The sequence below is a fragment of the Dromiciops gliroides genome, chromosome 1, assembly GCF_019393635.1.
Source record: "Dromiciops gliroides isolate mDroGli1 chromosome 1, mDroGli1.pri, whole genome shotgun sequence".
Classification (NCBI taxonomy): domain Eukaryota; kingdom Metazoa; phylum Chordata; class Mammalia; order Microbiotheria; family Microbiotheriidae; genus Dromiciops; species Dromiciops gliroides.
Genome location: NC_057861.1, coordinates 86,918,636 through 86,946,427, shown reverse-complemented (window position 1 = coordinate 86,946,427; position 27,792 = coordinate 86,918,636). Strand labels below are relative to the sequence as shown.

Below are 27,792 nucleotides of genomic sequence, written 5' to 3'. Positions count from 1 at the left end.
TGGGACATCTCTAAAAACTCTAAGTTCTATGACTGACATTGCTCTTTCCAAGGTGATCAATCATCTTAAATTGTTTCTTATTACTCCCAATTTTGATACTTTCCCATTAATTTCTCATTAACAATAAGCTCCTTGAGGGGAGACACCCTTTTTAGTGAGTTTTCTATTTTCCACAATGTCCATCTATATAATAGGCAACAATGAAGATTGCTGAGTGGAAGAAAGACAGAAGGACTAGAAATGGTACTACACTTGGCATAGGGGAGATGAGGTAAAATCAGGCTTCTCTGACTGTAATTAAGTAATGTATACTCTCTTAGCCCCAGTTTCCTATACTATAAAGTGAGAATGAATATATCTCCTAACTTAAAGGACTGTTGTAGGAATTAAATAAGATAATACATGGGAAAGCATTTCAAAAATCTTAAAATGTTACATAAATTTTAGTTATTATAATCAGTTTTATATCCTATAAAGCAATAATAATGAAAATAATTGTTACTAAGAATAACAGTATCTGACATATGGCACATTACAGTTTGCTTTCTATACACTGTTTCAATAAGTTAGTAGAATTTGGCATCGTGTTCCCAGGTGAAAAGCTAATTTGCCATTGTTTATTTTGTTACATTCTAAGCTGCAGAGCTCATACAACTTTTGTTTGCAGTTTTGCCTGGAGAAGTGGGTTTCCTTGCTATTCACTATGCATGATGGTCATTTGTGTCACTAGCACATGGCAGGAAGCGGCTGACCAGCAAGTTTTACACGTTCCCCTTAAGAGTGAAGAGGGAAACATCTTTCCTTCTGAATAAAAACTCGTACCCCTAACCCACAGACATTTGAAGGGGATGATAAATATGATTCTAGCCTGATATCCCTCTCTGAAACTGAAGAAAGGAGTGCCCAACCTCAACAGTACTCCTGAGGCCTACGTGCCCTTTTCCCTAGCCAGAATGAAGATACAGTTGTTGGCTACACTTCTCTCTCCATATGTAGGCCTGGCCCTAGGTCATATCTACCGTGACACCTATTGGTTATAATCTATACATTTAGATAACCCATGTGAACAGATTAATCTTACAGAGGCAAATTAGTTTGAACTTTATTTGGTAAGCATGACATATGCAATAACTATTAGATAATTTACATTTAAAAGTGGTGTGTATATATATATATATATATGAGAGGTCTACCAACAAGGGATGAGACACTAAGGAGGGAAGGCTCACTTCTAGGACAAATCTATTGGCCTTTTCCAAACCTATTATGCTAGATATTTCTCAGGATGCCATGCTACCAGAAAGGACTATTACTCAATATTAGGATCAATAGCTTTTTTGCAAGTCATCATATAATCAGAGAATTGAATCCAAGTCAGTGCTTATTTAAAAAATTAAAAATAAAACCCAACATACCACAGAAAACTACCTTCATTCTTGACAGTTCTTTTTTTGTAATGAATAGACTAATATTCACCTCTGCAACAGCTCTTTAGTTATTCTGTTTTCTCTGTTTGAATGGGTAAGAAGATTTCAGCATGTGTCTGCAGGATTATGCTTGTTAAATAAATCTGTTCAGAAATCCATGTCCAACATTCTCTGGACAAATAATAAAACCATTTTCTGGATATAGCACATAGACATCACTTACCAGGGTAAAAGAAGATGTAGTATTTTAGTTTAAAATGCACAACAGAGATGTTTGAAAGAATAAAATTTATGGGGGCAGCTAGGTAGCACAGTGGATAAAGCACTGGCCCTGGATTCAGGAGGACCTGAGTTCAAATCCGGCATCAGACACTTGACACTTACTACCTGTGTGACCCTGGGCAAGTCACTTAACCCTCATTGCCCCATTCCCCTCCCCCCCAAAAAAGAAAAGAATAAAATTTAGAATTTTCTGGTTCACGAACATGAATGTGACTAGAATCTCAAAACAGAGTAGCGGGAAAAGAATGCAAAACAGATCAGAGAAAGAAGTGATCAATTCAAACATTTATATTAACATTATATAATTATATAATATTAAATATATTGAGCAAATACTATATTGAGAACAGGATATACAAAGATTTTAAATGACATTATCCTTATATTCAAGACACTGTGAGAAGAGGAAGATGACACATACAAAGACAATAGAAGGTAGAAAGTAAGAGACAAAAGAGAAACTCAGACTAAGTAAGTCCTCTGGAAAATGTGAGGGAGGAGAGAACACTTTCAGTTGAGAAAATAAGTAAAGCCTTCATGGAGGAAATGGTAAAATAGCATGGATAGAAGGAAGGCAGAAAAGTAGTCATTAAGACAGAAATGAAGGAGTGCATTCTAGGCATTAGCATCCTCAAATGCACAATTACAGGAAATGACATCAAATTCAGAAAAGAGCTAGAAGTCCATTTTGGTTAGAATTGATAATTCACCAAAAAATAGTCATGTGAAATAAAGCTGGAATGGCAGGTTAGAAACAGATTGTGAAGGATCATAAATGTCACCTGAAGGAATTTCTATTTTAGATAATCAGGAAACACTGAAAATTTTTAAGCAAGGCAATGGTATGGTCAAACTTGTGTATTAGGAATATCATTTTGTAAGCTAAAGTAAAGAGATGGATTGGATATGAGGGAGAAACAGAGATAAAAATTATAATAGGTAGCATATATATATATATATATATATAGCGCTTTAAGGGACTCTATTTAAGGAAGGGGTTTAGTACAGTCTTCTCCCTACTTACCACCAGCTACACTGTTTTTGCACTTCTTTGGACTTCTCCATCATGCCTCTGGGACTGGTGGCATCTTCTCCCTCCCCCTCCCCCATTCCACCTCACCCTGCTTTTTAACCTCCATTTGGCCATAGTCTTCCTCCAATAGATTGTAAACTTCTTGAGGGCAAGTATTTTCTTAGTTTTTTATTTTTATTTATATCCCCAGAACCTAACACAGTGCCTAGCACATAGTTTTTTTTGTTTTTGTTTTTTTTAGCAAGGCAATTGGGGTTAAGTGACTTGCCCAGGGTCACACAGCTAGTAAGTGTTAAGTGTCTGAGGCCAGATTTGAACTCAGGTACTCCTGACTCCAGGGCCGGTGCGCTATCCACTGTGCCACCTAGCTGCCCCCTAGCACATAGTTAATAAATATTTATTAAATGCCCACTATCAGTTGACATCTCATACTAAATGCCCTACAGGCATGTCAAACTCAACAAGTTCAGAACATATTCAATTTTCTCCCCTACTCCCCGGAAAACACTTCCAATTTCCCCCACTTTCTTTTTACTGTAAAGGACATTATGTGTTTCTTAATTTTCAGGGGGAGGGAGGAAGGGTAGAGATAAAGTAGGTTTTAGTTAATTGAGAAAAAAAGAAATTGCATTTTTAAAAATAGTGTCAAGGTTATCACCATTCTCCCAATTCCCAGACTCACAACCCCCGTGTACTCTTCCACTTCTCATTGTCACTCATGCCACATATTCAATCCACAGCCAAATCTTGTCACTTGCAATATCACAATGTCTCTCCTATGTCCCTTCTCTCTACACACAGATACTATTCTGATAGAGGCATTCATTATTTCTTGCCTAGACTATTGCAATAGGCTTTTTTTTTTTAAAGTGAGGCAATTGGGGTTAAGTGACTTGCCCAGGGTCACACAGCTAGTAATTGTTAAGTGTCTGAGGCCGGATTTGAACTCAGACTCCAGGGCCAGTGCTCTATCCACTGCGCCACCTAGCTGCCCCTCTTGTCTTATCATGGTATACAGATAATCTTGAACTCTCTGAAGGCCAGCGAAGCACAAGTATTTGCATATCCTACTACAGTATTACTGGAAAGTTTTATAGTAGAAGTGTCTATATGAGCTATGTATATATCAAAGCATACCAATGCTAAAGGTAAAATGGCATATAAAAAGGGATGATAGCCACAGAAACTTATCAAGACTTTCCACTAAGGTACAGAGAATTTGTGATTGGCATTATAGGAGGACGCACACTAATGAAAGCATGAATTCCCAATAATGATCATTTCAAATTTACATAATACTTTACAATTTTTGAGGCAATATCATGCCCTTTATCTCATTTGACTATCCCAATAGTCCTATGAAAGAAGCAAGGTAGAGAGTGATTATGCCCATTTTACAGATAGAGAAGCTGAGGCTCACATAGGGAACAAACTAATAGAAAGAGCAAACTTTTTAGAATCCAAGGATATTTACTTGAAACCTGGTTGTGCTATTTCCTACAGATATAACAATTCAGCAAACAATTTCCACTCTCTGGATGTCAATTTCATTATACATAAAATAGAGTTATATTATATCAGAGAATGATAGAATTCCAGAGTTCAAAAGGGCCTCAGCAATGATCTATTCTAATCCATATCTAAAATGAATGCACCCAATAAGTGGCCAGCCAGCTTCTGCTTTAAAGACCTTCAATGAAGTACCTCTCAAGACAATGCATTCTACTTGTGAATAGCTCAAATTACCTCTCTGCAACTTCCACCTTCTAGTTCTTTCAGGGCAGAGCAAAACCAATCAACCAAAAGAACATTGATTCAAAGATGCAAGGGACCTCAAAAATCATTTAGTCCAACCCTCTCACTTTATATGAGAGAAAGTCACCTAATTATTCTGCAGGAAGGGTCTTCATATGTGAAAAAAGCAATCATATTCCCTTTGAGTATTCTATTTCCCAGTTCTAGGATATCAGTTCAAGACCCTTTGCCATTCTGGTTGCCTGCCCTCTTCTAGATATTTTCTCTACCTTATCAATATCTTTCCTAAACCATGATGTCCAGAACTAAACACAATAGTCTAGATAAAGGGTCCAAGAAAATCAGAGTATAACAGGACTGTCCCCTCTCAGTTGCTGGAAGCTATGTCTCTCAATGTAGACTCAAATCCTATTAGCTTTAATGACTGCCACATCATACTGCTAATTCATATTGGGCTGATTTTCAGTTCATTAAAATCTCTGTATCTTTTTCAGACTAATACCTAAGTATGCCATTCCCAACTTCTACTATCAGCTATATAGCTGATTTTCAAACTGAGTCATAAAACTATATTCATATTAAATTTCATCTTATTAGGTTAAATTCAATGTTCTAGCCTATATAAATTCTGTTGGATCTTAACTCTGCCATCAAGGGTGTTAGCTATTCTTCCCAGTATAGTGTCATTTGAAAATCTGTATGCTCCATCTATGCCTTTATCCAAGTTGTTGAGAAAAAAATGTTAAATAGCACAGGAGTCCTGGAGCATTCAACTGGAAGCTACCCTTTCCAAGATGGTACTTAACCAATGACTACTCTTTGAGCCTAGCCAATCAAACAATCCCAAACCTATCAAATTTCCAAATCTATCAAAATTTATTGGTCTTTATCTTTCTATCTTTTCCATAAGAATAACATGGAATACTTTTTCAAGTGCTTTGCTAAAATCTAGATAAACTATAGCATTCTCCAGTTCTACCAGTTTGGTAATCCTGTTAAATATGGGAATATGGCTAACCTGTCAAGATCTATTCTTGCTGAAGTTACGTGGATCACTGCTTCCTTTTCTACACATTTACTATAAATGTCTTTAATGATATCTTTAGGAACTTTTCCAGGAATCAGGATCAAGCTCACTAATCTAATGTCTGCATATTCCATTCTCCATCAGTTTTATATACCAAGAAAACATTTGATCATCTCCATATACACAGAAACTTTTTGTCTTCCCATGATCTTTCAAACATGACTAAGAGAGGCTCAGCAAGCATACTTCCTAGGACTTTTGATACCTGAGATTATAGTTCATGTGAACAGGTGATTTATACTGATTAAGAGAGAGAGGTGCTTTTTTTGGGGGGGTGGGGGATGGGAGCAATGAGGGTTAAGTGACTTGCTCAGGATCACATAGCTAGTAAGTGTCAAGTGTCTGAGGCTAGATTTGAACTCAGGTCCTCTTGAATCCAGGGCCAGTGCTTTATCTACTGTGCCACCTAGCTGCCCCCTAAGAGAGGTACTCTCTTGTCTCCTTACATATCAATGATATCAGTTCCCTACTAATCATGTTTGTTCTGTTGACTCCAGGGCATTCTCCTGGACAAGGAAAACAAAAGGAAAAAGAATTTTAAAAAGAATTTGAGTTCTAGCCTTCTCTCTTGTATCCAATTCACCTCATGCAGTTGGTACTTTTTCTTCTTTGACCCTCAGTTTTTTTCCAGAATAACTAAAACAGCCCTTTCTTTTTTCCTTAGTTATTGTTGCCAGCCATAGCTGATTCTGGAGGGTAGAATGCCTAGAGTGTTAGCCTTGAAGATAGAAGATCTGAGTTCAAATCCAGCTTTGGACATTTACTAACCATGGTGTCCTTGGGCAAGTCACTTAACCTCTCTAAGCCTCATCTGTAAGTCCCTCATCTATAAAATGGGAACAATAATAGCACCTACCTCCTAGGGCAGTTGTAAACATCAAGTGGGATAACATGTAAAACACTTTCCAAACCTTCAAATACTCTATAAATGCTAGCTACTATGATTGTGAGGTTCTTCTGACAGCACTGTGCCAACAATTTTATAGTCATCCTTTTATAAGAATGAGAGCCAGAAGGGGGTCTTAGAGGTCAGGCTTGCAGCAACAGGCAAATAAATCCCACCCTCTTTCTGGACAACTATGTTTCCTCTTGATACCTGACCTTGCTTCTCACATTGATCCATTTCATTTAAAAAAACTGGGATGACCTCAAGGTCCCATCCAGCTCTAACTCAATGAGCCTAGCTATAATTCTAAGGGACTTCACATGTTTATATATAGCACAGCTGGAATTCAAACCCAAGACTTGTAAATCTAAGTCCAGGACTCCTTCTACAATACTGTGCTGTCATAAAGACATTAAAATATCTATTGGTGTCTAAAATGTCTCAAAATATTTTACAGGCTGCATGGGATTGGGCTTAATTTGGCAGCTCTCATAGGTAAAACTGAAAGAGTTTTTCCCATAAAAAGTGTCTGATAAGTTTTTGTTGAACTGAAGTGAATAAATAGGGATTAGATGAAGGCAAATTGCCACTCAAAGGAAGACCTTCCTAAGGGAAAATACAGTCCTATAATGGAACTTAAATTACTTATTAAAGGAGTAATTTCATCATTGCTAAAGGTATTCAAGCAATATTCAAAACAGAATACATGGGAAATGATAAATCAAACAATGTGAGAGTATGTGTTTCCTCTTACTAGGTGACTAAAGTCTGTCTAGAATAAACTCAATCGCTCCTTTAATTTGTTGAACATACATTCCCATGTGGTTCCACACCAAGTGAAGCAGATTCTATACTGCTCTTGGAGGTGGGGGTTGGGGGAATGGAATGGATTCAAGTTGCTTCTAAGTAGCTGTACTTGCAAGCAGCATTATTATTAATAACAGTTATAACTATTACCACCTTCATAATGCCCTGTGACTGCTCTGAAAACAAATCTGGCATCCTATAATAGAAAGGTTTATAACTGATTTTAAGGCATTTAGAAGAAGTTGTTCTTCCTACATGCTCATTGTTCATGGAAGGAAACCTAGACCAATCTATTAAAATGTATTTCCTAACAATCTTACTCTTTTGGTGTTGTGTAAAGAGCTAATAGCAAAATAATACAGGACTTTAAGGAAAGTTCACAAATTCAAAATAATAATAAAAATAAACTGTCAACTCTTGTGTCTTCATCTTCATGAATGTCCTACCATATGATATCTTTGCCTCTTTGACATCTCACCCATCTGTCAAGGCCAAACTCACAGAATCAAAATATTGCAGAAGCTCAGATTTGAAAGTTACCTTAGGGCATTAGCCCCAAAAAGACCAAACAGCAATCTTCTCCACAATACCCCTGACCAGACACCATCCAACCTTTACTTAAACCTTCAAGAGAAATGCACTGGCTCCATGGGCAGTCAGCTCTGCTTTTAGATTTCTGAGATTCTTAGAAAGTTTTTCCTTATAATGAGTTTAACTCTTTCTCTCTTCCAGTTTCTACCCATTGCTCCTAGCTCTTCTTCTGTGGCCAAGCAGAAGACATCTAATCTCTTTCCTATATGATAGCCCTCCTCATATTGGACAAAAGCTATAATTCCAACCCACCCACTCCAATCCTCCTCTATACTAACCCTTCTCTTCTTCAGTCTAAATATCCTTAACTTATTTCATAGATTTTCATCTGGCATAGTACAAGCATAACCCCAATTATTCTTCTCTGCAATGTCAATATCCTTCAAAAAAATATGGCACCTCAACATGAATATAATATTTGAGATGGATTTTTCTGACTAGAAAAAGCTAAAATCTGTCACCTCCCTAATTATCAACACTCTACCTCCACTTATGCTGATGAAAATCAAGTTATCTTTTTGTGGAGGGTAACAGGGGCACTGTCGTGTCACATTGATGATATGCAGGGTGGGCCAAAAGTCACTAATAGTTAATACATTTTTTATTTTTTGCTTTAAATTTACAATACCATAGCATCATATAGAGTATATAGAGGTAATGAATTTACATTACATGTGAAAAATAAAGAAAAAATAATTTTTAAAAAGTTATTAAGACTTATTTTGAATTGATTGAGCTCTTGTGGGTGGGGAGTGGGAATAGAGGGGGGAAGAGAAGTTGGAACACAAAGTTTTTTAAAAATTGATGTTAAAATTTTGTTTTTACATATATTTTGGAAAATAAAATTCTATTCAGATTAAAAAAATATATAAGTTTTTTTTAAAAAGTTATTAAGGCATCAGACCCATTCATGACTTTTGGCCCACCCTATATATAAAGCATGAGATAAACTAAAAAATTCTTTTTTTTTCCCCTCACATGAATCTGGTTTAATCTAAACTATCTTATCTTATACTTCTGTAGATAATTTTTTAAACCCATATGTAGAACCTTATGTTTATTCCTAGTAAATTTAGTCCTGACAGACTATGTGGCATAAGAGATAAAGAAATGGCCTTAGAGTAAAGAAGACCTGGGTTATAGACTGGCACCTCACACACTGGCCATATGACAACTTCCCAATGCCCTGGGTAGCTCTCTAATACAGGGTTTTTTCAACATTACCACATGACCTCTTCAGTAAGGATGTGCCTACCATTCTAAGGCTAAGTGGCATAATGGTAGAAGGAATAAACGATCATTTACAGTGAGAGAACAAACAGAAGGATGGCATAAAGTAGACTGAAGAATTATAAAAGCACAATAGTCTGGGGGTCACCGACTTTCAGAACAAACAGTCCTTTACTCCTCAGAACCTGACAGCATAACCACATTAAAAGGTAACAAATTAACTAAATTTTTTAATGGTGACTCTAGGTCATTAATAAAAGGTTAAATTATATTCAATGTACTATGATTAAATAGTATATTATACATTTTCTAAGGCTCCATCAAAGAAAACAAAATGAAACAATTTTAGATATTTAAAGGATCCATTTCAATTATCTGGAAAATTCACTTGGTATTAACACTTCTTTCCATAATGATGTTAAATATTGGTTAAATTGTGCCTCAGAGAATGAGAAATTAAAAGCCTCTTAGGTTCCTTTGGACTTTAAAAATTCTATGAAATACTCCAGAAAGACTACTTACTTGGGAATAAGGATAATGGAGCTGTAGTTCTCCTTATATGCTACTAACTCTCCCTATTTGGGGGAGGGGAAGGGAAGGGCAATGACTTGCCCAGGGTCACATAGCTAGTAAGTGTCAAGTGTCTAAGGCTGGATTTCAACTCAGGTTCTCCTGAATCCAGGGCCAGTGCTTTATCCACTGCACCACCCTGCCACTAACTCTCTAGACCATTGGCCAATTAATACTTCTCTGGACCTCAGAGAGGCCTTCATTTATTTTCTAATAAATGAAGGAGTTGTGATCTGGAAGGTTTCTAAAAATCTCTTCTACTTCTAATCCTACATATTCTAAGTCTCTTCCTTCATGCTCTAAATTTCTGTGTTATGTGTTCTAAAGTCCCTCCCAGCTCTAATACTCACTCTATGGCCCATAAACCTCTAATATCCTGTAAGTGCATGAATGCTAAAATTATAATGAAAACCTAAGTATTAAATTTCAACCTATAAAACCATAACAAGGTCCTGTCTAAGACAGACAACTAATTAAATCTATACAAGAATAAACATAGAAAACACTATATGCAACTAAAAATATACCATACAGTCAACATATGTTAAAGAAAAGATCTGATTTTGTAACAAAGGCATCAGCTAGACAAGGAAACTAGTTTTCCATCATCTTATTTAGTCACCTGCTACCACTGATATACAAAAGATCCACATGGCTGTGTCTCTAAAAAATTGTGCTTTGAAACAAGAGACTAATATTAGAAAAATAGCAATAAAGGGGAGAGGAAATTTATTTTTAAATTTAGTTAAATTTTATAAATTGCAAATCCATAAACTCTGTGATTAGAAAGCACTCATATGACAATCCTGTGACAAGTAATATTATCTCCATTTTAAAGGTGAAGAAACTGGGAGCAGCTAGGTGGTGCAGTGGATAAAGCACCAGCCCTGGATTCAGGAGGACCTGAGTTCAAATCCAGTCTCAGACACTTGACACTTACTAGCTATGTGACCCTGGGCAAGTCACATAACTTTCATTGCCCTGAAAAACAAAACAAAACGAAAAACTATAGTACATCAAAAGAGAGTTTAATTATTTTTCTGGAATGGATGTATTCTTAGTTATTGACCAAGTCAAAATATGGATTTCCAATATTCAGTGGGTGTGATTTAGTACTAGGTAGATGGGTGGATTTAAAAAGGAGGTCTTAATTGTTCAATGTTACATGGCAGGACATGCCCAGAAGACTATCTTAAGGATCAGTGTCTGACCCTGTATTATTTAACTTTTTTTATCAGTGACTTGCATGAAAACATAGATATATTCATCAAATTTTCAGATCACACACAACTGATAAAACAATGGAATATGATGCATGACAGAGTCAGAATATAAAAGGATATTAACAGTCCAGAACTTTTGGATAAATCTAGTAACATGAAATTCAACAGGAAAATCAGATCTTGCATTTGGGTACCAAAAAATAATTTCACAATTTTAAGTTATGGAGGTGTGGATAGACAGTTGGTATTTTGAAAAAGGTTTGGGAATTCTAGCAAATTGTAAGTTCGATATGAATCTGTAGTGTGATGTGGTACCCCCAAAATCGAATGTGAATCTGATCTCCATGAAGAGAGGCCTATTTTCTAAGAATAAATACTTCCTCTATCCTCTACTCTTGTCAGAATATTATGTTCAGTTCTAGGTACTACGGTTTCAGAAGGAAGCTGGTAAGCTAGAATATATCTAGAATATGTACACTAGAGTGGAAAAGAGTCTTAAGTTCATGTCAAATTACAATTAGCTGAAAGAAGTGGATGTGTTTCATTTAGAAAAGAGAAGATACAGGGGAACATGACAGATGCTTCCAAATATCTGAAGTACCTCCTTCATGTGAAGGAGTACTAAAGGACAGAATCAGGAGCAATGGGTAGAAGCTGAAAAGAGGTAAATTTAGGTTCAATGTCCGGAAACATTTCCAAGAATTAGAGCTGCTCAAAAATGAAATGAATTGCCTGGAGAAGTAGTAGGTCCCTATATTTGGAGGTCTAGCAGAGACTGAACTACCACCTGGTTGGGTATGCTATAGTAGTGATACCCCATGGATTGGCTGGAGTAGATGGCTGAAGGGGAGCTTCTAAATCTCAAATTCTATGATTCTAGGGATTGTCTCCAGTGATGAAGGTCAAACACCTTACATTACTTTAATGCATAGGGGGCTCATAAGCTGCTACAGTCAGAAACAAAATGTGTCACATGTTGGCCAGCCTCTTTATCATGAACCTCTCTTTGCATTTAGGTAGGTTGGTCTTCCAATGTTAGAAAAAGTTATTGATTCATATGGACATTAGTTAGTGAGTGTGGTATACAGTGTACAGAACTGATTTTAGATATAGAAATATCCCTCTAACACACATTGGTTATATGACCTAGTTTAAGTCACTTGCTCCCTCTATGTTCAAGGAAACTTGCTCCACTATGAATGGCAGAGCAATTGCTGATTTGCATTGGTTAGAGGAAGATTCCATACTATGAGCTTCCTAAACCAGTGAAGTCAGACATGAAAAATAATCTACATTATTAATATTATTTTAAATTTACATGATGATAAACTGCTTGGGAATTATCACTGAGGTATCTTCTGGCTCTATAAATATGAGTCTTTTACCCTCACCCAACTCTTTTGCCAAGCTGAAAGATCTAAAGAAGTGGAACAATGTGATGCATTGATTGGTTTTATGGTGTTTTTTTTTCTTTTCTTTCTCTTCATTTGTTTCAAAAAATATATAATTGTTACATGGGATAACCCTTTCAAAGGAGGAGGAACACTGGGAAAAAATCCTAGTGACAAAAAAAGATATCAATAAAAATATATTTTAAAATATGTCTTTTATTAATAACAGAACAGATCTCAGGGAGTGTGTTATAATAAGATTCCAGAGTAATAATAATTATCATAACAGTTATGTTAAGTGTTTAAAAGGTTTACAAAGTATCTTATTACATATCTCATTTAATACTTATAAAAACCTTGTGAGATAGAGCAGATATCATCACTCCCGGATTAGAAAATTGAGGCTCAGAGCAAGTAAATGACTTGCTTATCATAATACAGCTGATCAATTTAATGGAGATAGAATTTAAAACCTTGTTCTCTTTTACTCCAGATCCTAGTGCTTTTTCAACTAGACTCTGCTGTATTATGTTTATCAGTCATTTGACTGGGCTTCAAAACTACTCCAAATGAAGGGCAAAATTCTTTAACGTCAAACTCAATGGTCACTTTCCCAAAGATGCTTTCCAAACCACCCCCCTTCAACTTCACACAAGCTATACCTAATCTCTCTGTTTTGAGGGCTGTTTACCTTGTTGCAGGCAGTGTACTGACTCGAGTGAAAAACACGGATGGCTCAGCTTCCACGTGAATTCCTAAGGAGAGGTTCCTGTAATAGCCATCAACATGGCCTGGACCGCCTGAGTACTTAAAATTCAGGATGGCTTCTAGTGTCTAGAAGGGAAAAGAAAGAACCCCCCCCCAAAATCAGAATTAAAATAAAATTTAGTGGTTAAACAGTTGGTTAGTATTGTCCCTTCAAGATGCTAAAACCTTAGAGACAAAATGTAATTTGAAAAACTTTCCCTATTGCACCAAAATTTCCCAGTTGGTAAAGCTATGTTAACATTTCCATGATTCCTCACCACAACTGACTTTACAAGTCATATTCTTAACTCAACATCTGTGACCAGAGGTAGGGTTCACTCACTAACTCAAGGGAAACCACTGCCTCCTTTGGAAAAGCTTTCCATACTTAACCATCACTATCATAAAGTTGTTATGTAAAGTGCACCTAAAACTCTGATACTATATCATATACTTGGAGATAATCTGTGGGTTTTATTTAATGGGGTCCTTTTACCCACAAAATTGAAAATTGGATGTTTTTCAGGAATATTCAGGAATTTTCAGGATTTGCTGGTGCCTTATTCCCTCCAAATTACTGGCAATTTACTTTGTATTTACTTGTATGTGTACATGTTATTTCCACCCAGAAGACTGTAAGCTCCTTGAAAGAAGGAATCATTTCATTTTTGCTTTGTATTCCCAGTGCCTGGCATATAGCAAGATCTTGGTGGTTGGTTGTTGTCATTCATATTCAAAGATGACCAAGATGACAACCCTGTGTCAGGGTCAATGTACAGTATGTTCGACCATGGCTGATCAGACCAATATGAGCTCAGAAGGTTCTACCACAAGTCAAGCACAAATAGTCCAGAAATGGTATAGTGATGTCTTTTGACTGACACATAAATTGTATTTAAGTGAGGCAGAGTTGAATGAAGTCACAAAACTCATTCTCTCTTCCAGAGTCATCAAAGTCCAATGGGAAGACAAAAGTCAAAACAAGGGATACAAAGTCTAACCAAGCTCTAAGTGCTCCACAGTGCCAGCTTCTGTCACCTTCATAAATTGGTCACATCTGCCTATTCCTCTGTGAAAGCTTTCACATGCAGACATCTCCACCCTCACCCAACTCACTAAAAGATTTGAGGCCCATCAGTAACCCTCAACCTGGTTTAGCTGTGTGATGAAATGGTTTTACCAGGTGTGGCCATTGTGCAAGCGACAGCTTCTTGGAGCCACAGGTAAGAGTCGGGTAGCAGGTGGACACCAGAGGTGGAAAGCAGCCCCCCAAAAAGAGGTCAGTAGTCCTAATCTTCTCTGAACACCCATATGGCCCAGTAAGATCTTAATAAAATAGGACCTTAATAAATGTTAATGGAATGAATGAACAAATGAATGAATAAACCAACAAAGTGTTGCATGAAGGCAGAGGTGGGGATGTCATAACTAAATGAGAAGCTCAAGAAAGGTTTCAGGGAAGAAGTAACAGTTTGTTTTTTTAACTTAAGTTCAGAATTTTACACTGATCCCAAGTCCCAACCATGGCTAGATTTATGTCTAAGTGGGTCATGTGCTGGGGATCATAGGCTCACAGAATTTATTGCTGGAAAATAATTTAGAAATGATCTATTTCAAGTCCCTCATACATATGAGAATACGAAAACCCAGAACAGATAAGTGACTCAATATCACACAGGTAGTAATTAGTCTAGCCAGAATTAGATCCCAGATCCTCTGACTTCAAATACAGTACTATTATACAAAACAGTGTCCAACATGGAAATGTATAGAGATTCTATGAAGAATTTCAGCTCCTCATGATAAAAAACAATGCCTCTATCACCTTTAACAAGGAACAGGGTCTCATTTCCAATTAAAAATAAAGCTTCCAAAGCTAATCCCCAAGCATAAGTCCCACTAGCTTTCCATTTTACTAGCATGTAAAGTGCTCATATGACTCTTTTCCATGAGAAAGTTTTGACTGAAGAATGGGCAAAGGAGAAGAGACATGGGGAGTATAGGAGTATCACTGAGGAAGGGAAAAGATGGGAAGGGGAAGACTGTGGGTCTTAAAGAAAAAAAAACTCAATATGGCCACAATTTTATAAAAAGCCTTAGCATTTTAATTTTGCTCTTAAGTATTTTTGTACTTATTCTTCTGTTAGTTCCCTCTCTATATATGTCCCATTTCTCCAACTCAAAAACAAATTCTTCAAGGGCAGGAGTCATACATTCTCTATCTTTTGGAATAGCAATATTAAGAACAAACATTCATAAAATGCTTTAAATCTCATAAGGCATTTTCAAATTATTTTTTCTTGCCGGTAGCAGCAACCACATGAGTTAAGGAATGAGTACTAGGTTTGGAGTCAGAGAACTTGGGTTCTGATCCTAGTTCTACTCTTTACTGTAATGTCAAGCAACTTGTTTGACCATTTTCGGCCAAAATGTTCTCATTTGTAAAATGAAGGAGGTAAATTAGATTATCTTTCAAAGTAGGTAGGAAAGGAAGGGATTCTTTTTACCCTTTTACAGGGAAAGACATTGAAACCCTAACAGGTAAAATTACTTGACTCTGGTCACAGGGAAATAACATAGCTTGAAGGCAAACTCACATTTTCTGATTTCAGATTCATATTGCACCACTACCCCTGTTATCTACCAGGGTGGTTCAATGACCACAGCTCACATCTCCATAATGATTTAGAGGTTCACAGAGTGCTATCCTATAATGACCCTGGGAGGAAGGTAGTATAAATATTACTGTTCCCATTTTATCAATGAGAGGACTATAAACTCAGGTTGTGTCTCATAACAACCCATCTTGGGTCTGATCTCCAAACTCTGGCTGCTCAGGAAAAACAAAAATGCTGCACCAGACAATGTAGCTATGGCAGCACAGCTGAATACCACCAGTACATTTCTCATTCTTCATAACCCAATGCTAGAATCACAGAACCATGAGCACAAGCTGCACAAATTTAGACAACTGACACTGCCTTCGACAAATGTGTCACTTCAGCCAGAACATCAACATCTGATTGAAAATTTGAAGATGCACCCCTGCCCCTCTGCATTCAGGGTTTAAAATTCAGTCAAACCTTTCAAGCAAGAGGGTATGAGTTTGTTTTGTACTGAATGTTTTCACTGATTTCCTTTTTCCTAATTTGTAATAGTGTAGGCAGACCCAGAGGAGTTTCAAAAAGAAACCACTGGGGGGGGGGGGGGAGAGAGAGAGAGAGAGAGAGAGAGAGAGAGAGAGAGAGAGAGAGAGAGAGAGAAAGAGAGAGAGAGAGTGTGTGTGTGTGTGTGTGTGTTGGGGGCGGGGGAGGGGGGCGGGGCGGGAAATCAGTCAGTGAATGAAGAGGGAGAGGAGAGATTTCTATCCTTCATATTCTGATTTCATAAAACCATAGAGTATTAGCAATAGAAGGTATCCTCAAACAAACAATCTCAGAAATGAACGGATCCACAGAACTGAGAATATTTGAAATGGGAACAATGTTAGAACATAAAACACAGAATATTTAGAACAGGAAAGGACCTTAAACATCCTCTTTTCCAATACTTGCATTAGAAAAAGTAGGTTGAGATGTGATACAAAGCTAGTTAGTCGTTATTCAAGGAAGTCTAGATAAATATATAATATAAATATACAAGTGACTCTCTCTTCCTAGTACCCATTAATTAAATATGTGTGCAAAACTACATAGCTAAGCATCTGTGTATGTATAGGGATGTGTGTGTGTGTGTGTGTATGTGTGTATGTATTAGCAGGTAGGAGGGAGGGAGGGAAGGGACGGAAGGAAGAAAGGGAGGAAAGGAAGAGAGGGAGGAAGAAAAGGAAGGCTGTATTAAGTGCCTACTATATGCCAGGCACTGTGCTAAGTGATTTCTTAATTATTCTCTCATTTGGTCCTCCCAATAACTCTGGAAGATAGGTGCTATTACTATCCCCATTTAAGGCAGACTATGTCTAAATGCCTAGTAGGCTTCCCATTTGAAGTCATTAATATAAAGAAGGCCTCTCTAGCATGATTACATGCATGTATTTTTTAAACTCAATTTATATTTATCAGAAAAATCTAAACTGAATCTCCCAGTTAACTTTTAGGTACTATGCAATATCAGGTGTTTTTCACATGAGGATTCTGTAAGATTTGCAAGAGTTCTCCCAGTAAATGGTTACTGAGCAAAAGGGGCAGCATTTTGTTGAGGACACTAAAAAGAAATTTAATTGATGAACACATTTCCTGACTGAGAATCCGAGGATATTGCACTTTGGAGATCCAATGGGTTAAACTGTAAGAGATAGGTAGGATAGCTGTAGTTTTGAGGGAAGGCAATATTGGATCCATACATGTTCCAAAGCCTCAAGATTCATGTTATTTTAGAGGAGAATGGATGACGAATTGCGCTGGCTGAAAGAGCCTTTAACAATAACTTGGGTTAAAAGCATAAGCAGCTTAGTACAGTGCCTGACACATAGTAAGAGCTCAGTTAAATACCTATTGATGATAACGTGCCTATCAAATTCGCCAATGACATGAAGTTTGGCAGAACAACTAACATATTTTTTGACGGTATCAGGCTCCAAAAGACCCTGACAGCCTAGCCTGAATTGAAAATAATAAAGTAAAAATTAATAGAAATAAATTTCTGGCATCAAAAATGCAAGTACAAGATGGTTAATAGAGAATTGATATAAGATAAGTGAGAAGAGGGTATGAAAGCAATTAGATGCCTTCAATGAGATCAAGACCCCAGATCTAGGAAAACTATAGAGTTGGAAAAAAAGTCTAATCTATCTTTCACATAGAAGTTCTTCAAATACTTGTTCCCCTTTTCTCCATGTTAAATATGTCTAGCTCCTTCAATCAATACTTTACAGCATGATCACTAATCCCTTCAATTCCCTGGATGGAATAAGAAATACAACATCATGTTTACTCCCCCTCTGAATTCTCTCCAGCTTATCAATGTCTTTCCTAAAATATGATATTCTCCATTATTGCCCCCTCTTCCATTCCATTTCTGCTCAAACGAGTAATAAATTCTCTCTTTTCCTGAAGTGAAATTTGCATTTAGTTCCAACTGTAATCTTAGAAACCAGGTTTACTGTTTCTATAGAGTTTATTTTTATAGGAAATTAGGATTATATATTAATCAATCAATTACATAAATCAACATATATATATATATATATATAGGCTTACAAGCATATAATTTTTTAAAGGGTTATAAGGCACTTACCTCCCAACAACCTTGTAAGGGAAATGGTGCAAATAATAAGAGGCTCATATGAAAGATGAGAAAAAGGTCTCGGAGAGTGACTTAAATATGCTTACAAAGTTGGTCTCAGAGCCAGTATTCAAACTCGGGTGTCCTTGCTACATGAAGGATTTTTCCATGATGCTACCTATGTCTTGGTTGCTAATGAAGATTCTATGAACTTAATTATGAGAAGAAACTAAATTTCTCCTCCCTCAAAATCTTATAATCATGGTAGGAAGTGAACAGAAGAGAACAGTATGATAAAAATCGTAGTAAGACTTCAAGAAGGGCTCTGGTTGCACCTGCTGAGAAAGAGACTGAATATGGGTTTTCTGTTGTTGTTCACTTCATTTTTCCCAAAATCCACAGAACAACTTGGACCAATCTGTGAGGAAGGCCTAGTCAAATATAACCATAGCTATGGGAAATGTGGACTTTTGGGTTATGCAGGCCTACTCCAAATTAGTAACTCCATCGTTACTGACCCAAGTGAGAGTTTAACTGAATTAGAGGAACAGTACCACATAGAAAATAAAAAGCCTCATTCACAGTTTTTTTAAAAACCATCATAAAAACAAAGGTAGAGAAGTTATTTTTTCAAAGCCAATCACAGGAAAGCGGTATGTGTAATGGAAAGAATTCTGGGGTTTTGTTTTTGTTTGGTTGTTTTTTGTTCATAGGACCTGGGTTTATATATCAGCTCTTTTGCATAGTGGCTTTAGAAAAAGTAATTTCTCCTTCTCTAAGACAGTTTCTTCATTTGTAAAATAAGGGCATGGGATTAGGTGATCTCTTCTAATGTGATCCAAAGATTCTGCTTAAGGGGAAGGAATATAGTGGCAATCAGCTGATAAATGACTGTAAAACGTTTTGACAACAGGAGATGAGACTTAAGTATCAAGGAGGAGCAAAACCAAGGGGAATGACTGTGTTTTCATTCTTTTTGAGTTAGTTGTTGCTAGACACTCTAGAGAATGAAGAGAAGCTGTAATTACCAAGAAATGTGCCAGTCTAATTTGTAAAAATCACATAGGGAAGAAAAAGGTTTTGTGAAGTTATTGAGTCTATTCTTCGCTTTTCCTCCTTTCTAAAATAATGAAATAAAAAGCCTGCCTAGCTTCAATAAATTAGAATATTTTAATAAAGCCACAGGAAGGGCTTGAAGGCAGAGGGTTGTTTTGCTTTTATTTTTTCCATCATAAAGTAATGAGTATCTGTGAACTAATCTGTCACAAGCCTTCTATTTCCATGTATACTTTCAATTTATTTTAAGGAAAAAGAATTAGAAAATCATCAACTGGCTGGAACTTAAAGACTTAAATAAAAACTCTGGGTTATGGGGGCAGCTAGGTGGTGCAGGGGATAAAGCACTGGTCCTGGATTCAGGAGGACCTGAGTTCAAATCCAGCCTCAGACACTTGGCACTTACTAGTTGTGTGACCCAGGGCAAGTCACTTAACCCCCATTGCCCCGAAAACAAACAAAACCTTTGGGTTATAATGGAGATTCTTTATGTTTTTTCACAAATCATCTTACACTGAAGATCACCTATCAAGAGACGAAGGTAATAATATTGGGTTTTCCAAAGTGATGCCTTTGGAATTACCATGTCCTCCAAACCCTACTAATTCAAGATACATAAATGACCCTGTTGTACAAGGTCCTGGACTCCACCCTAGGTACGGAGATATGAAAAACAACATGGTCCTTGACTCTCAGGGAATTTACAATCTAATAAAGAGAATACACAAGTGAGCATAACAGAAGATAAAGTGTGCTAGGTAGGTCCTGCTAGGATGGGCAGCTAGGTAAAACAGTGGACAGGGTGCCAGGCCGACAATCCAGAAGACTCATATTCCCCAGTTTAAATCTTGCCTCAGATACTTACTACCTGTGTGACCCTGGGCAAGTCCCTTAACCCTATTTGTTTCAGTTTCCTCATCTATAAAATGAGCTAGAGAAGAAAATAGTGAACCATTCCTGTCTCTTTGCCAAGAAAACCCCCAATATAGCCATGAAGTGTCAGGCATGACCAAAATGACTGAACAACAACAAATAGGTCCAGAGAACTTACCCTGTGGAAATTTCTCCCTGTGGGAGAAATCATTTGTAGCCAGAGAAATCAGGAAAGGCTTCATAAAATGACCCCTAAACTATGGCATGAAAGAAAAGTTTCAGTGGTCAGGGAAAGGTAGTCTATTTATTGTAGGTTTGGAAGACACCCTAAGAGAATATATGAACAAAGAAGATCAAGGCAAGATTTTAAAAAATAGTTGAATCAACTGTTGGAAGCAACAAAGAAGACCTAAATGAGAAAAACAAGAAGGCATAAAAGATAGGCTGGAATCCAGACATAAGGAGCAATGTGGAGTAATGTCCCAACCCTAATGGTTTTAGCCTTCCTTCAGAACAACATCCTGCCTTGCAGAAAGGAACAGATAACAAGGTACTGATGAGGGAACACCAGGTAGGATGTGAGTCAAAGTTATGATTTAGGGGAAATGAGGATAAAGCATGTAAAGCAATCCAAATTACCATGAAAACACAGTAAAGTAATAGAAGGAGCCTTAGAATTGGATGTAATAGATTCTTTCTAGGTGTTTGGCAATGAAAGAGAGGATATGAGAAATGAGACAAAAACTGTTGGGGGTGCCAGGGTCAAATGAAGGTGTTTTGTTTGTTTTTATTTTTTTTCCCAAAGGATGAAGTAGAACTGGACATGTTTGTAGGTAGGAAGGAAAAAGCCAATAGACTGGGAGAGACAGAAAATGAATAAAAGAAGGAATGATTGATGATGCAAGCTCTTGTAAGAGACTTAGGTGGTATGAGATTAAGAATACATAAAGAGGGGTTAATGCTACATTCTCTATCTGCTGGGAGGAAAAAATGTGTGACATGCGCTTGATTTTATTAGTAAACTGAAGGAAAGCCATTTGTTGGGAAGAAAGGAGAAGGTTTCACAGGTGTAAGGAGAAAAGGAAAGCTTTATTATAGGCACTGAAAAGTGTAAGACCATCAATCAAAAAGGAATCAGTTTCTCTATGCAGCAATAAGGGCCCAATACAGACTAGACAACAGGAATCTGAAGTGGACCCAGTCAGCACAGTTATATAATTTCCTCCAAAGGCATTTAATAGCTCAAGAATATGACTTAATAAGGGAGATTTTGGAAGATCCAGGGTTCAGAATTAATAGGACATTAATGGCAGAAGGATAAAAGTTAAAAGGAGTCAAGGGTGAAGGACAATGCATAACCAATAAATTGGCTCAACATATAGAACATGGCACTTGGATTGAAGAAGACCTGAGTTCAAATTCTGTTCCAACAGTTCATGGCTGTATGGCCCTGGGCAAATTACTTAATCTTTCTCAGCTTCAGTTTCCTAATCTATAAAATAGGGAAATAAGAGGGAAGTGAATACACATTTATTAAGTGCCTACTATGTGCCATCCCCAGCAAATGGGCCTGGATTTATAAATATGAGTCATTTGAGTAGAGATAATAATTAAATACAAAATATCCTAAAATTATTCCCTTTTTATTTAATAAAGTAAGGTTTGAAATGAGGCAGAGATAATAACTTCAATTTGATGCACTTAGTAACTCTGAAGTTAAGGGACAAAAGTTCAGCCATTGGTTGGTAGCTACAGGATTTGGTATGGCACCAATTTCCAGTGAATGTGATTCTAATAGTTTGTATTTAAGGTCAGTGAAACATTAAAATGAAAATAATGCCATTACTTTCCACTTAATTAACACTTTAGAAAAAAAAAGAGAACACTTTCTCAGTGCTAATTAAGGCTTATAAATGTCAGGTAGCTACAAATTAAAATGTTCCAACTAGAATACCATACCTACAATAATATAAAAGAATAATCAATAACAGTCTTCACGTGAATTCTTACTAAAGAAATATCCACAGTTTTGTTATTTAGGTTAAAGGCAATGCAAAAAAATTCATTTATATGAAGTGAGTCTGATGCAGCTATGAGAATCAATCCCTGAGATGGTGATTTCAAACCCTTAATATTGAATATTAAGGAAAATATTAGCACCACAAATGAATGTTGGAGCTTGAAAGGACCTCAGAATATAGAATACTATTACAAAGAAATTTGGAGCTGGAAGGGAATCACCAAACTCAAAATTGCAAGGGATCTCAGAAGTCATCACTCCAAGTATCCTACTTAGAAATTTCCTCTACTAAATTGCTGACAAGCAGTCATCCAGGATACACTTAAACTAGACCTCCATCGAAAGGTAACTCGCTAGCTCTTGAAACATTCCATTTACCTACATGTAGTTCTTTTTGTTAGGAAGTTTTTCCCAACATCAAGCCTAAAACAATGTTAGCACATAAAATGTAAGGTGTGGGAGGAACATTAAAATATAAAATATCAGAGCTAAAAGCATCTGTAGGACACAAGACAAAGAATGGCAAAACTGGAGGGATTCAGAATATAAAACAATGTCAGAAGTGGAAAGGAATTTAGATAATATAATGTTAAAGGTAGAAGGCACCTAGAACTTATAACACAGTATTTTTGAAATGAAAAAGGATCTTTACGTAAAAGGATGGTAAAGTTGAAAGAAATCACTTTCAGGCTCTTAGACAAGAACCTGCAGGCTTAGAATTGTCTGTAGATTAAAGGGAGGTGTGTGTGTGTGTGTGTGTGTGTGTGTGTGTGTGTGTGTGTGTGTGTGTGTGTGTGTGTGTTGGGGGGGAGGGATAAGAATGCTATCTAGTTTTCCTAAGCAATCTTTAATTCTTAAATTATAGGTAAGAAAAGCAAGGGTAGGGTGAGAAAGAAAGTTTTTCCAGAGACAGATGAATGTACAGCAGCCAGAAGTAATAGAGCCATAAATCATTATGGAAGAAAGACACATGAAATATGTAGTTGAACAATATCATTTTACAGACCAAGCTGCCAACAAAGGAAGGAACAGAACTACTAGCAGCAAAAGCAAAGAACTCTGACAATATTAAACAGTGACAAAAAGTCCCCTCTAAGTAACTGAATTCACTTCATTATTGAAAGACTGTAAATTACAACAACTGTTAATGTATAAGTTTTGTTTGTTTGTTTGTTTTTTGTTTTTTTAGTGAGGCAATTGGGGTTAAGTGACTTGCCCAGGGTCACACAGCTAGTAAGTGTTAAGTGTCTGAGGCCAGATTTGAACTCAGGTACTCCTGATTCCAAGGCCGGTGTTCTATCCACTGCGCCACCTAGCTGCCCCTAATGTATAAGTTTTTAAGAGGTTAAATTATGTACAATCTCATTTAGTACATTTTAGAAAAATTTCAAACAAAATAGTTGAAATAATGTTTTGGCACAAACTAGTTTTTTCTTTTGTTGTGTTGTGGTTTTTGATTGGGGCAGTAGATGGATCACTGGCCCTGAAGTGTGGAGGACATGAGGTCAAGTTTCACCTCTAGGCAAGTCAAATCACTTAACCCCAAATGCCTTAAAGATATGGAGCCTTCTCCAGTCGTCCTGATGTATATCTTGCCACTGGAACCAGATGGCTCTGGAGGAGAGAGTTAGGTTGGTGACCTTGCACAGCCCTCCCTTACTTAAATCCATTTCACTGCAAGTCATGACATCACCTTAATGTCATGGTCCTCTTTGAGAATGAAGGACAAACAGCAATAATTTTTTTTAATAAATTCAATTATGTGCTCATTTTTGCTAATGGCAGATAATTATCCAATCTGTTACCAAGTCCTGTAGAGCTTACTTTTGAATATATTTTGCATATGACCCAACCCTGCTTTTCTCTTTTGACACCACCATCTTGGTTCAGATTCTCATTTGTACTGTCTAACTGTAGTAGACTGCTGTTTGGTCAACTAGTCCCAAGAGTCTCTCCACTCCAATCCATTCTCCACCTATGTGTCAAAATGATCTTTCTAAAATGTAGGTCTGACCCTACCCATTCACAAAAGTCCAGTAGCTCCTTATTACCTCCAGGAAAAAATATAAAGTCCTCTATTTTGCATCCAAAGCCCTTTATAAGCTGGCCCCCACTTACCTTTCCAGTATTCTTTATATTTTATTTCCTATCACATATACCATTCCACAGCAGAAACCTCTTTGCCTTTTCTAAAACAAGACCCTCTCTCTTCCAGTGTCGGGCATCTTTGTTGGCGATCCTCTTTGTTGGAATTCTTTTCCTCCTCATCGCCATCTCCAGGCATCCTTCAAATCCCAGATAAAATCCCACCTTCTATATAAAGCCTTTCCCAGTCTCCCTTAATGCTACTGCCATTCTTCTGGTGATTATTTCCAATTCATCCTAAATATATCTTCTTTGTATATAGCTGATTGTCTGTTATCTACCCATGTGGACTCTGAGCTCCTTTGAGAGTCAGAACTGGCTTCTGCCTTTCTTTATATCTATTCCCAGTGACTGAAACACAGTGTTTAATAAAGGTTTGTTTACTAACAGATTGATGATGATGGTGGTGGTGATGAAAAACTCTCATATTTAAATAACATCATAGAGTTTACAAAGTGCTTTCCTAATACCAACTCTATTAAGTAATAAAAAATATTAGATTCATTTTATATTTAAAGAAACTAAGGCTCACAGAAGCTGAAGTTACTGTAGCTAGAAATTACTTCTCTATGATAATACTAGGATATGAAAACAATTGATCATTGTCTTGGATCTTCACACTTACTCATAAATAAAGAAAGAAAATCAAAGACTTAGAGAGTCAGGGTTGGAAAGGGTCATCGAGATAATTTAGTTCAAACTCTTCATTTCACCCAGAAAGTAAAGAGCAGCGTCCAAGGTCATATAACAAGGTAATTGCTGAGAAAGGACTTAAACCAAGGCCTCCTGCTTTCTGGTTCCAAGTTCTCTCTATTCCATTGTTATCTCCACTTTGTGATCTCTCCCAGAATGAATGCCTCCTCTGGTGTCCCTACCCTTTCCCTCTTGGCTCTTCACATTCCACCCCAGAATATCAGAATTTAAGAGACTTTGAAAGATCATTGAGTCCAAACATGTTATATTTCTTTTTTTTTTTTTTTAGCAAGGCAATAAGGGTTAAGTGACTTGCCCAGAGTCACACAGCTAGTTAAGTGTCACGTGTCTGAAGCTGGATTTGAACTCGGGTCCTCCTGAATCCAGGGCCGTTGCTTTATCCACTGCACCACCTAGCTGCCCCCCAAACATGTTATATTTCAAATGAAAAAATTGAGACTCAGTGAAATGAAATAACTGACTATACCAATCTCACACAGCTATAAGCAGTAGAGGCCAGATCTGCACTCTAATGTTTGCTCCTTAATCCAACATTCTTTTAGACCAGGCTATATCACAATCAGATAAGGCAAAAAAGGAGTGAATTTAAGTGGAAACTCAAATACCACACCCAAGGCCAGGTGCATTTGGGTAAGTGCTGAGATGCACCACACACACAAAAAGAGGGAATTCTGGATCTCTCTGGAATTACCTGAGAGGTAGAACTATTAACTTTCAGAAAAAGATTCAATGAAATCATCCTATTTTTTCTTATATATATGCCTAGAAGCTGGGGGGTAGGGGTGGGAGGAGAAGGTTGTGTTCTTTTTTTTTTCTTTTCTTTTTCTTTTTTTTTTTTTAGTGAGGCAATTAGGGTTAAGTGACTTGCCCAGGGTCACACAGCTAGTAAGTGTTAAGTGTCTGAGGCCAGATTTGAACTCAGGTACTCCCGACTCCAGGGCTGGTGCTCTATCCACTGCACCATCTAGCTGCCCCCGAAGTTGGGTTCTTAATAAATTTAATATAACACAAATAAATTCTAGATTAAATTATGCTGTACTGATCATGAGAGTTGTACTTAAAATCATACATTGTTACAAGCAATGAGCAATTAGTAAATTTTCCATTTATACTCATTTAGTAATGAGAGTCACTATCTGCCTACATTAAGTAGTCTCACAGATGTTGCTTATGGAAAATATCAAAGAAATACACTTAAGTACCATCTTAGCCCCACATTGGGAATTCCTAAAATGTATGTGCAGGCCTTCCAGAGGAGGAGTGACTACTAGCATGCCATCAGTAATGGAACATGCTGGGAACAAGGTAGAAATGCAAAATGACCTCCTCAAAAGAACTGAAAGCTCCCATTAGCAAAGCTAATACATGGTACCCAATAACGCAATAGGATGACTGATGTGGCACTGCTGAAGTCATGCAAACATCTGAGTATCTGCTTCAAACATAAGAAGAGATCTTCGAAACATTAAGATAAACATTCAGTGCTCTCTCCAGTCTCTCCATGCCCTGTAAACTAAGGCAGGGACTCTTTATCAACTCTATTAGTTTAAATCAGTGGCAATACAGGAGGCAGTGTAGTATGAAGATCAACAGGTTTAGAGACAGGAAGAGACCTGGATTCAAATCCTAGCTGCAAGACATACCAGCAGGGTGACTTTGGGAATGTAATTTATCCTTTTGTGAGCCAGAATTTCCTTATATGTAAAATGAGGCTAATGCACTGCCTACCTCACAGATTTATTATACGGAAAGGACTTTTTTAAACCACAAAAGACTATATAAATGTGAGTTATTATTAATGGAAAAAACAAGTCCCCTTACTACTTTGGGCATCAGAGTCTTCATCCATAAAACAAGATGAATGCGATATTCTATGTTTTAACCTTCTTTGTTATAAAGCCCCTTCCAGCTTTAACACTGAATGTTCTAACATTCATGTTATGAGATCCTTTTCTACCCAGCTATGACAAAGTATGATTCTTTACTAAATGCCCTTGAACGACTCCTAAGGCCCAGTCTCTCACACAGTCACTGATGACTCATATCCTCAGTGATGACTCTTCTCCTCAGATGAAGAAGGACGTATCACCAGATCCCAGGAAACATGAGCCATGTCCACAGGCAACTAAATAGTCTGTGGGAATGAAATCCATCATCCATGGGCACAGTTCTGCACAGTGGCTCAGGTCTAAGGTAACCACTATTCAGGTTTAAGCCCGCCCATCTCCAGTTTACATCTCTGACTTTAAATTGCTCATGGCTCTGAAATTTTACTGACCTCCATCACTAAGGTCTCCATTTTCTCCAGTACCTTCATTTTTCTTACATGGGTTTCTATTTCTTGTTTCATATTTGATTTGTTGGCTTCAATCTTTCTCATGAAATTCCGTTTTAGAGTTCCAACTATCTGCCAGATATTTCTACCTGTCTGGCCCACCAGCACCTTAAGCTCAACATGTCTAAAACTAAACTTGTCATCTTCTCTACTAAATCTGTTACTGCCTCCCAAAAATAAGATTTCAAGTGATGGCATTATCATCTTCCCAATTCAATTCAACACACACCCATACCTGAAACCTTAGATTTGTTCTTAATTCTCTCTCCTTCCTCAACCTTCACACTAGCCCCATTACTTCCAACTAACCAATGTATCTCCGTAGAGGCAATATGGAGAACTGGACAGAGCACTCGCTGAATGACGATTCTAGAGGACCTGAGCTCACTTACTCTTT

The 27,792-nt window shown here is 37.1% G+C and overlaps 1 protein-coding gene across 1 annotated transcript in view; it reads right to left on the bottom strand.

The window, feature by feature from the left end:
* The window catches only part of TRAPPC9 (trafficking protein particle complex subunit 9), a 994,996-nt gene that overhangs the window by 482,843 nt on the left and 484,361 nt on the right, over positions 1-27,792 (bottom strand). Inside the window, 1 exon segment of the mRNA XM_043975265.1 lies at positions 12,974-13,116. Within this exon segment, the coding sequence (XP_043831200.1) occupies positions 12,974-13,116 (143 nt within the window).